Raw genomic sequence first — 12,323 nt, 5'->3', positions numbered from 1 at the left:
TGTGAGCATCAAAGCAGAGCTTGTCACTTCGTTTTTAGTGAAAATCATTCTTTAGTTTCTTTGTTGTAGCTCCTCTGTCTCTGTTATGAGTTCTTGGGGCTGGCTGGAGGAGCAAACCAAGTCTTGAGAAGGGACTATGCTTGGGGTCACTTCTCTTGTTCAAGGCTGTGTTTATGGGACCAAGCTCTTTTTTTTTGAGACAGAGTCTTACTCTTTCTATCAGGCTGGAGTGCAGTGGCACACTCTCTCCTCAGTGCAGCCTCTGCCTGCTGGGTTCAAGCGATCCTCCCACCCCACCCTCCCAAGTAGCTGGGACTACAGGCATGTACCACCATGCCCAGCTAAGTTTTTTATTTTTAGTAGAGATGGGGTTTCACCATGTTAACCAAGCTGGTCTCGAACTCCTGACTTCAGGTGATCTACCTGGCTCAGCCTCCCAAAGGCGTGAGCCACCGCACCCAGCCCATGGGACCAAGCTTTTCTGCCTCACATTAGCAGGGATGATTATTCCCCTAAAGTATTCTGTAGTCCCTCATACAAACATTCCTTGGGGTTACCACACATGACTCTTGGTGGCAGGGATGGTTTAGGTTCTAGCTTGCAATCCACTGTACCTGTAAAGTACAACAGATAAAACATTACAATTCAGGAGTCTCAAAGTGGCAAATCATAACTCAGAGCATTATCTTGCCTCACAGACAAAATAAAAACTTGACTTATTCTTGTTTTTTTATGTCTGATTGTAATAGAACCCAGTGTAAACTTTAAGCCTACAAAGAAAGGAGAAAAGACAAATGCACTGTATTTCATTAGTCAAATTGTGCAGTTCTTGTTTCTCTAGCCCCTAAAGTTGGTTAAGTTCTTAGTTGAGCAGATATTGTACATTTTTACCCTCTTTTCCAGGGCAGTTCTTTATTAATATTTTGTTATCTTCCTTTGGTCTGAAGATGTGTATTTGATAGTAAATGGAACCAGACCTTGTTCAAGTTCCTAGCAGAAGTGTGGGTAGATAGGGTGAAAAATCCTTTACGTAGGATTGAGCCTCAAGAGCTAAAGCAAATGGTCAAGGGGGAAAGGGAAGAGATAGCAAAAATGGGGAGGTAAGGAGAACCAAGGACATAAAGCTTCCTACAGCCAGGGTGATGAGGAATGAAAGATGGCCTTCTCTACCTGGAATAGTTTGTGGAACAGTAAGAATAACAAAATGCTTGTGTTAGCTTTCTCTTGCTTTAAGTTTCCACTCATGTCTTTTTTTTTTTTTTTTTTTTTTTTTGTAAATGCTTGAACTTTAATCCAATTCTGTACACCTGAGATCATTTAAGGAAAATAAGCTTTTGTAACCCACCTGAGATCATTTAAGGAAGATAATTATGATTTTTTTTTGTAACCCACCTACACGTGATCCTACCCTTGTAAAGTGCTTAGTTGACAGTGACTACTCAAGTAAGTACTGTTGACTATCAACTCCTTAGGGATTCAGGTACTTGATTGCCAGCTCCTCGGAGGGTCAGCTGGGAGTGGGAGACCCAAGACACCACTGCAGAGCAGTGAGAACAAATGGGGTAGGGAGAGGTAATGAAATGTCACTAGGACAGTTGTCACCGGACGTAGAATTCCCTTGACTTACTTTACTGAGTCTGCTTTGAAATCTAGAAATAGAAAACAACCAGGAATGGGGATAACTGGAGAAGTGCTCCCTTAGATCTCTTTGCCAGGACCTCATCATGATCTAGAGATATAGGAGTCCTTGCTCTTTTCCCAGAGTCTCAGCTTTTGAGCAGGAGAATCAGGAGTTAACCTAGGACTCTCTCTGCTCCCAGACTCATGTATTCACCACTACACTGGGATTTTTTCTTTTTTTTTTTTTAAACAGTCATTTGTTTATTGTTTACCTAAGTGCATTTGTTTTTGTAAGCTCTCATTTCCCATAGAAAGGATATGAAAATTGCATTGTAGTGATTTTCATCCACTTTCACTGATTGGCAGCTCCAAGCACAACCTTGAAGCTTAATTTGATGCTTAATGTCGGAGCAGGAGCAAAATGACCACAGAATGCTGATATTGTTGATTGGCTCTGCTTGCTTTGATAGAGTCAACTTAAATCAGTCCATTAAAAGTTTTGAGTCTAGTAAGATTTTGAATCTCTTTAATTCTGTATACATAAATGCTGCCTATTTATTGTCTGAAATTCAAATTCACTGTTCTTTTGTAGTTAAAATAGTTTGTCTAGAATTAATAATGATCACCCAAAATTTATTCTGAATACCAAAAGAATTAAGATAATTTTTTATCTCATTTAGTTAATATTACTGTTAATTTTCATTAGCCTTAAAAGTAACTTACTAGAAAAATAACCTAAAATGTTAAATAAGAAATAGTAAGATTGTTATCTTAAGGTCTTAGAAGGCCAAATAGAAGAATTCTACAGATTTACCTTTGGAAATTATGTTAAGTCCTGAAATTTCGAGTTCTATTTTGAGTTACTTTTAGGCTCATTATTATGCAGGATTCTGTTTGGGGAATACTGAGCATTTTGTGTCTTACAGAATTTCTTTTTGTTTATTTATGTCTTATTACACTTCTGAATGGGGGGGCTCAATACATTTTAAGGACTTTTTCATACACACACACATATGTGTAATAGAAATCCAAATATATATGTCAACACACACACATATGTGTAATAGAAATCCAAATATATATGTCAAACAGTTTTTTTCTTTTGCAGAATTAAATGTGAGGGAGTCTGATGTAAGAGTTTGTGATGAGTCATCATGTAAATATGGAGGAGTCTGTAAAGAAGATGGAGATGGTTTGAAATGTGCATGCCAATTTCAGGTGAGGAAACCCAACTTATTTTGAAAAGTTTTATATTCATATTTTATAATTCTAAATTCTTCAAATTAAGAAATCTAAAACATCTTGAACCCCATAAAGAAATTGGGTTCACAGTCCCTCAGTTCTTTTTTGTCAGATGATGCCCTGTTATTTGTGTCTTCCATGCTGCTTGCATGGAATTGAGAGAACGGATTGACAATAATAGATGTGACAATTCTTTGAAAAAATATCAAATTTCTATTTAAATGTAAGGTATAATTGTCACTGAAAGGAAAGAAGGTACAGGTTGAACTAGAGTCTCTTATTTTAAATGTTGGCATCTTTTTCCTTTTCTTCTCCTTCTAGTCTGTCTCTTTCCCTTCCATTCTTATTTGTTGCTGTATCATCTCTTCAGGCCACAGAACTTGACTCACTTGGAGACTCGGGGTAAGTCAAGGTTAGAGCTGGAATAGCAAGTGGAACCTCAAACTAAGAGTGTAAATAGTTTTGCTTTTCAGATGCTCTTTTAGTTGTGATTCTGTTGTCTAAAAAAGTAAAACAAAGGAAATATGTTATGTTTAATTCTTTCTTTTTATTTTCTTTGGTTAAATGGTAATCAGACTTCAGAATGTTTCTTACAAGATGGTCTCTGATGGTTGATTTAATATGAGACGAAAAAGGAACTAGAATTTTTTTTCTACTCACAATTTTCTTCTAAACATGCCCACCATTTGGATTTTGAGGGGAAGAAAGGGTACAGAAATCCAGAATGAAAGCATAGGAGAGTTAGTATTTCTGGTAACCCTGTGACCTCAGGCAAATTTCTGTATGATCTCAGGTAATTTTCTTGGCATCAGTATTCTATCGGAAAAGTGAAGGCACGTTTCCTGCCCTTACTTATGATTCTGTAATGAGAATCAAAATTGGAAAGAAAGCTTGCATATGAAACATCTTTGAAAACTGTAAACCATCAGGTGGTTTATTTTAATTAAAAGAAGTGGAGAGTTTAGGTAAAGGAGGAAGGGTAGGTAGGTATACTGTTGTCCAGCCAGTTTCTTCATAGTCCAAAGGGGCTTTACATTCAATTACATAGAATGATAGGAGGGTTTCTCTTGGGCATTTTCACATCAGCCACCTTCTGCCAAGCTTTCTTAGGTAGCTTTTGGCTGGCTTCAGATCCCTGCTGCCTGTTGGCTGGGGACATCATTTCTTTGCCAAGAGCACCTTTCTGTAGAACTCTGCATAACATGGAAGGTGACTTTAGCCAGAACGAAATGAGAAGTCGGTGATAATTCGAACTGTTTTCCCCCTGAACCTAATGCGTCATTTTTCTCTGACTGCTTTTAAGATTTTCTCTTTACTGTGTTTGACTATTAAGTACTATGGTGTGGTTTTCCTTGAACTTACCATGCTTGGGGTTGGCAGAGCTTCTGAAATCTATTTGTTACCCAGTTTGAGAATTATTTCTTGAAATATTTTTTTCTGCTTATTATTTCTTGTAATCTGGGACTTCCATGATGTATGTTAGACCTTTTGATAATGTCTCAAGGTCCCGGATACTCCGTTCATTTTTTTCCCAATTGTTTTTCCTGTTCTTTACATTAGATAATTTTTATTGATCTGTCTTCAGGTTAACTAATCCTTTCTTCTGTCATCTCCATTCTTCCTATCCAGTGAGTTTTTAATTGTAGATTTTTTATGTTTAGAATTTAGAGTTTCTGTTTACCTGCTGGGATTTCCTCTTTTCATTCACTGTAAGCATATTTTCCTTGAGCGTACATGTTATTGCTGCTTTAAAATATGTCTGCTCATGTCCACATCTAGGACATCCTCAGGTATTGCCTCTGTTGATTGTTTTCTCATATGAGAATGGACCATATTTTCCTGTTTCTTCACGTTAGAGTAACTTTGGATTTATCCTATACATTGTGAATCATATGTTTTAGAGTGTGTGGGTTTTGTTATGTTCTTTGAAGATTATCGTTATTTTTGAAACAGTTGGCTGAACTCAAACTGCAAATTCTGCCTTACTTGTGGTGGGCAGCAACACAAGTATCAATTCAGTTCTTTTAGCCTCGCAGGGGCTACTTGGAGTCTATCCCATGTGTGGTTTAGGGGTCAGCCAGAAGTGTGCTCTGTGTTTATATGTGGAACCTGGGACTCCCCTCAAACTCTCTCCTTTCCGAGATTTCCCTCTCACTTTTTAGTGGCTGTGGTTGTCCTCAACTCTGTTCTCCGGTTTGTTAAAAGAAAGATGGTGGGTTTTGTTGGAGATTTAGCCACCCTGTGTGGGGAAGACTGGGGCTGTTCGCCTCTTCAGCTGCTGTATTTCCTTAGGTTAAATTCCTTGAGGTGGAATTGTTGGGCCAATAGATGCTCATGTGCAGATTAACATTCTCACCAGTAGCCTCATATCAGATGTCCTATTTCCCCTCAACCTTTTGGTTGTGGATTTTGTTGGTCCTTTTAAATTTAATAAATCTGAAAGGCAAAAACAATTTTTATTTGCATTTGATTACTAGAGAAATTAAAAATGTGCCATATATTTGTTGACTTTTTTTGTGAATTAATATTTCATATTCTTTGTCTAGTTTTTGGAGTATTTTCTTTTTCCCTCGTCTTGATTTGTAAAGACATATCTGTGTATGCATATATATATATACACACACACACACACACACTCTATATAATACAATATTGGAATATATATATTGCTTATTACCTGAGCCTTTGATATTTGTTAACGCATAAACTCTCAAGAGAACCTGCTGCTTTGATTTATTTATTTATTTTTATTTATTTATTTTTTGAGATGGAGTCTCACTCTTGCCAGGCTGGAGTACAGTGGCATGATCTTGGCTCACTGCAACCTCCGCCTCCCGGGTTCAAGTGATTCTCCTGCCTCAGCCTCCCTAGTAGCTGGGACTACAGGTGCGTGCCACCACACCCAGCCAATTTTTGTGTTTTTAGTAGAGACAGGGTTTCACCATGTTGGCCAGGATGGTCTCGATTTCTTGACCTCGTGATCCACCTGCCTCGGCCTCCCAAAGTGCTGGGATTATAGGTGTGAGCCACCATGCCTGACTGCTTTGATTTATTTTTTAAAAAGAGTAATGTATGCCCATAGTAAACAACTTGAACAATATAAGAAGATACATAACAAAAAAAGCTTCCACTCCAGAGTATCAACTTCTCAGAGGCAACATCTGTTACTTCTTGCATTTCCTTCTAGAAACATTTTATGTGTATATAAACTTGTTTAATTCCCCTTATAAGTATTAAATCATTTAATGGTATTTATCTTAGAGATTGTTCCTTTCCAGTAAGAATAGATTCCAAAAAACTCTATATTTTAAAGAAGTTATCCTAATTTCATTTTTTTGTTTTTCTTTTTAACAGTATGTATTCTTAATTGACAAAAATAATTGTGTATCTTAGTTTCATTTTCATTTTGTTTATATTTTAGACACGAAGAAATTTTAGATTTTCACATCATATTTATCTATCTTTTTTTTTGTTTGTTTGTTTGAGATGGGGTCTCACTCTGTTGCCTAGGCTGGAGTGCAGTGGCACAATCAGAGCTCACTGTAGCCTTGACCTCCTGTGCTCAAGTGATCTTCCCACCCCAGCCTCCTGAGTAGCTGGGACAACAGGTGTCCATCACCACACCTGGCTGAGTTTTAAATTTTTTTTTGCCCAGACTGGTCTTGAACTCCTGGGCTCAAGCAATCTTCCCACCTCGGCCTCCCAAAATGCTGGGATTATGGGTGTGAGCTACTATGCCCAGCCCTGCTTTTCTTCAATTTTTGAGAAAAGTATTTCCCTGAAACTCTAAGATTATAAAGAAACAGCCTTTTTGACCTTTTAAAAAATATACTTGAACAGCTAGAAAATCCTTCCATGATCTGTCTGAATTCCTTACATTTTTACCTTGTGGCAAAGCAGGAAGGAAAATATATTAGGAGTTGACACCATTAGACATTTATCCAGTGCTTACTTTGTGCTGGGTATGAGACTAGATGCTGAGGATGTAAAGATGTTTAAAGATTGGTTCTTTGCCTTGTAGGAGCAAACTGCCTCAGGGCTTACAGTATAGTTTGATCTTGCTACCGAGTGAACCTTCCTTTGACCATTCTGCCTTCCTTTATAAGATTATAAATCTATTCAAGGTAGACTTAGGTTATTGCCAGCTTAAAAATAATGACCCGACATGCCCATTAAACCCTTCTCTGCTGGATGCTTTAGCAATATCTTTCAATTCATTTTAAAAACTTGCTTATGATTCAGCATGCTTTTAGTGCTAAATAGAAGCTTTCTGGGACATTATTTAAATACATTTTAATAGATGATAGGATTTTAAATAAAAATTCAAATTGTTTTTTTTTCAGTCTGCTAATAAGAGCTATTATCTTGCCACATATATAAACAAAGCCACTTTTGTTAATTTGGTATACAGAAAAATGATTAATACTGCATCTTTCCCTGAAAACTTTGTATAGAGTAGAGTCTATGACTTTTTTTTCCAGTTTTCTTTCTTTGTCTTTGTTCTGGCGTTCTCTGAACTATGTATCTTTCTTCCTGTATTTATCAATGTCTGCTCTTGCTAGGTGCCATGCCCTCTTATTAGACCTTTTATTAGTCACGGTTCTCCGGAGAAACAAACACACACACTAACATGAATACACACACATGAATGTGAGAGAGAGCAAGCAATAAGGAATTAGGTTATTTAATTATGGAGGCTGAGAAGTCCTACGGTCTGTCATCTGTATACTAGCCCAGGAAAGCCAGTGGTATAAGTCCCTTTCTGAGACTGAAGGCCTGGGCACCAGGAGAAGATCAATGTCCCAGCTTAAACAGTCAAGCAGAAGGAGAGAAGAATTCTATTCAGTTCCTTAATGGATTGAATAGTGCCCACTCACACTGGGGAGGGCAGTCTGCTTTACTTGATCCACTGATGCAAATATTAATCTCATCTAGAAATTCTTTCACAGATACACCCAGAAATGATGTTTAGTCTGGGCACCCTGGGGCCCAGTCAAGTTAACACATAAAATTAACCATCACAACCTTGTTATTATTTTCTACTTGCTGTATTCAGCATAGTTCCTGGCACACAGTAGGTACACAATAAATGCTTGAATGGATGCAGTCTTGGAGTTGTACACTGTTCCATCTTTCTAAACTACTTAAAATAGCTGGCAACATCATCACATTCTTCTAGCTAAAGAAAAGGTATAAGGGAGAGTTCTTCCTCCCAGCAAGGGTGGCAATATAGAGGAAGCAGACTTTAGGTTAGAGTTAGAATCCAACATCAGTGCATAAGTCGGAATTTACATGTTGTTAAAATTGTCTAAATCCCATAATTTGTCCATTGGCATAATTAGAGGCTTCCAGGAGAGACTCATGGAAACTGAGAATGACCAACAGCAGGTCTGCTTCTCCATCTTACACTCACTCCTAGGTATGTGCTCGTGAGGGTGAATTTCAGAGACATTAAGTCCTCTGCTCAGTATCACCAAGTGACAGATGGCAATTCCCCACTGACTAACTTGAGTGTGTAGTGGTTAAAATACATCATTTGGGAGGAATTGGTGGCTCTTCCACTTATTAGTGACTGTTGGCAAATACTTATGATTGAGAAATGATACAAGCAACAGCAAAAATAGCTAATGTTTATTGAGAATGTACCATGGTCAGATAGAAATGCCAAAGACAGATTATCTTATTTTATCTTCATAACAACTTTGTTAGGTAGGTACACCATTGTACACTGTTGAACATGGTGATGGTGCTAGCCCATAGTCACATGGTTGGTGGGCCCAGGATTTGAATTCAGACGTTTTTGGCTTCATAGCCTTGGCTCTAAACATTAAACTGTGTGCTTCATGGTTATGATAGTTAAGTTAAAGGACACTTAAAGTTGTGGACTAATGCTTACTGGATAAAAACTGTTGAATAAATGTTGAGATTCTCAGCCCTATCAGAGTTAATGCTTCATTTTAATATTCAATTTCTTTACCATCCTTAGAAGAAATTCATGGATAAATTAACCTACATAAACACATGATTAAAGAAATGAATTGAATGCACGATTGCAATGTAAAGAAGAAACAAAAGTAATTTATAATAAAATAAATATTTCAGAATGTAAATGCTTAGGTGTAATTACCATAGAAGAAAATACAGCCATCAGATGTTTATGTTTACTTATAATAAATGTTTGGATTAAAAAAATTAAAAGCAGGTCAGGCATGGTGGCTCATGCCTATAATCCCAGCACTTTGGGAGGCCGAGGTGGGTGGATCACAAGGTCAGGAGTTCAAGACCATCCTGGCCAACACGGTGAAACCCCATCTCTACTAAAAATACTAAAATTAGCTGGGCATGATGATGTGTGCCTGTAATCCCAGCTACTCAGGAGGCTGAGGCAGGAGAATTGCTTGAACCTGGGAGGCAGAGATTGCAGTGAGCCTAGATTGCGCCACTGCACTCCAACCTGGCGACAGAGCTAGACTCCGTCTCAAAAAAAAAAGAAAAATTAAAAGTAATTTCATACCAGGAGTACATGAAACAAAAATGTAGATGTATAGTAGATGCTAGAATAAAAACCAATATTAGGGTAAGGTATAACAGATCAGACTGATTTGTAGTATTATGGAAAGTCTTGTCAAAATTCCTACATGAATAGCCAGAAGTTATGTGGTACTTGTCTTTGTTATATGGAACTATCCTTTCCTTTGCAGTACTTCAGGCATCCTTGGAATCTGTCTGGTAAATGACAGTAAGGTCCCTCTGTCAATGTGACAATCAAGAATGCCTCCACAGGGACAGCCACCCCTAGGGGGCGATATTGGCACCTTTGTGAACACAACACTACCTTAGAAAGTAAGCGTTTGTTAAGGAATGAAAGTGGGATTGGAAAGTTCATAGATTTAGCATTTGATATCTTGGAGCTCATAGTAGTTTCCTTGGCTAATTGAGTATTGTATGATTACAAAGTAACATATTGACTCATGTAGACATCATACTAGTTATTGTGTAAATTTTAGGGAAAGAGAAGAAAGGAATGTGATCCATGAAAAACTGGAGGAATGTTTATAATAGGAGGCTTCCTAAAATAAAAAGATAATTTTAATACAAGTTGATGTAAGATTCTGCTGATACTGGATGTATAGCAAAGTCGACTAGGTTATAAAATATTTTACTAGAAGTTGTTTTTACCAGTGCGTATACATATACATACGGTAGCATGCCATATGTATGCTTCATAAAGTAAATCTGATCACTTTTTAAAAGTAGATAAATGATAAAATTAAGTCTTGCTCATTGAAGAAAAATAGACAAATATGGAAAATCTTAAATAGGGAACTAGGAAACCATGAAGATAGATAATATGAAAAATTTATTGACATTTTATTCCAGGATTTATTTTATGCATATTCTTTTTTTTCTAAATTGGCTATAAATATACTTTTATTTTCTTGCTATATTTTATTTTGTATTATCATATTATTTAAAACATTTACAGTTAGCTTTGTGGAATACATAATGCATTTAAAAATAGTACAGAATTCCCAGAAATTATATATGTGCTTTTTGCCTAACTTTGTTAGCTTTTTTGGTCACACAATATTTTTTTTAAAGGTAATTCTTTTTTACAATTATTATTTTTAAACTTCAACTTTTATTTTAATTTCAGGGGGTACATGTGTAGGTTTGTTAGATGGGTTTATTGCATGATCCTGTCACCCAGGTAGTGAGCACAGTACATAATAGGTAGTTTTCAGCGCTTGCCCTTCTGCCTCTCTCCCCATTCTAGTAGTGTCTATTGTTCCCATATTTATGTCCATGTGTATCCAATGTTTACCTAACACTAATGAGAACATGAGGTATTTGGTTTTCTGTTCCTCAGTTAGGATAGTGGGCTGCAGCTGTATCCATGTTGCTGCAGAGGACACGATTTCATTTTTTTTTATGGTTGTGTAGTATTCCTTGGTGTATATATACCACATGTTCTTTATCTAATTCACCATTGATGGGCACCTGGATGGATTCCATGTCTTTGCTATTGTGAATAGTGCTGCGAAGAACATATGGGTGCATGTGTCTTTTTGGTAGAATGATTGATTTTCCTTTGGGTATATACCCGCTAATGAGATTGCTGGGTTGAATGGTAGTTCTGTTTTAAGTTCTTTGAGAAATCTTCAAACTGCTTTCCACAGTGGCTGAGCTAATTTACATTCCCATCTGTGTAGCATTCCCTTTTCTTTGCAGTCCCACCAGCATCTGTTATTTTGACTTTTTAATAATAGTCATTTTGACTTGTGAGATGATGTTTTCTTGTGGTTTTGATTTGCATTTCTCTGGTGATTAGTGATGTTGAGCATTTTTTCATGTCTATTGGTCACTTGTATGTCTTCTTTTGAGAAGTGTCTGTTCATGTCCTTTGCCCTATTTTAAATAGAATTATTTGCCTTTTGCTTGTTGGATTGTTTAAGTTCAAAAGGTAATTCTTAATGACTGTAATATTAATTTCTTGAACAGTTATACTTCAATTAAACATTGTCTTGTTAGACATTAAGATTTTTAGGTTATTGATATTATAAATTTCTGTTGGAAATGGCTGTAATAAATGTGTATAGGTTTCTGTCACATGGATTTCTAAATGTGTAATTCTGGATCAAAAACTGCATTCTTTTTTTAGGATTCTTGAAACATATTCTTTAATTATGTTACCCCAAAGTAGAACCAATTTAGATGATCAAAACTGGTATGGTGGTATGTCCACCTAATTGAATTTTTTAATAGCCAATTTTATAAGTTGGAAATAGCATCTCATCTTAGTGGACAACTCTGATTGCTAGTGAAGATCAATAATTTTTTATGCATTAACTGGCCATTTGTAATTTTTCTGTAAACATTTCATGTCTGTTTTTGGTCCCATTTTTATTAATTTGTATGTTCTATTTTTTAAGTAATAATAACTTGTATCATATTGTTATAGCATTTTCCCCAGATTTTAAAACTTTAGTCATTTATGATATTTCTACCATGTAGATGTTTTAAAGTTTTCCTACATGCAGGTCCAGTGTCATTTCTCAGATGTGTATTGTGTTTTTTCTTCTTCATCTTTCTTATTTCTACTCATCCTTCAAGGCTCAGTTCACATTCCACTTTCTCTGAGCATGCTTTTCTTGAATACTTCAGCTCACAATAATCGGTATTAGGCATTACATGCTTACTGATTTTTTACATGATCTAGCCTTGCAGTATTGGTTTTTTTCCTACTTGTATGACTTTCTTACAAGATTGTAAGGTTTCTGTGAACAGAGATCATCCTATATTTCTTTGTGTCTTCTATACCATTTACCTTGGGACTTTGCCTACTAGATGTTTTGAATAATGAATTTTTTCTATTTTTATGACTAGGTTTGAATGAATAAATGAATTATGATAATAATAAAATGCTATTACATAACTAGCACTCTTTACATTGTCAATAA

The 12,323-nt window shown here is 36.3% G+C and overlaps 1 protein-coding gene across 1 annotated transcript in view; it reads left to right on the top strand.

Moving 5' to 3' along the window:
* Positions 1-12,323, top strand: part of TMEFF1 (transmembrane protein with EGF like and two follistatin like domains 1) — a 100,259-nt gene that overhangs the window by 22,563 nt on the left and 65,373 nt on the right. The window contains exon 2 of the mRNA XM_025359999.1: positions 2,729-2,838. Coding sequence (XP_025215784.1) covers positions 2,729-2,838 — 110 coding nt within the window. The remainder of the gene's footprint in view (positions 1-2,728; positions 2,839-12,323) is intronic.

This window comes from Theropithecus gelada, chromosome 15 (genome assembly GCF_003255815.1).
Source record: "Theropithecus gelada isolate Dixy chromosome 15, Tgel_1.0, whole genome shotgun sequence".
NCBI classification, from domain to species: domain Eukaryota; kingdom Metazoa; phylum Chordata; class Mammalia; order Primates; family Cercopithecidae; genus Theropithecus; species Theropithecus gelada.
The sequence above is the reverse complement of the archived record's forward strand: the minus strand, read 5'-3'. Positions and strand labels throughout refer to the sequence as shown.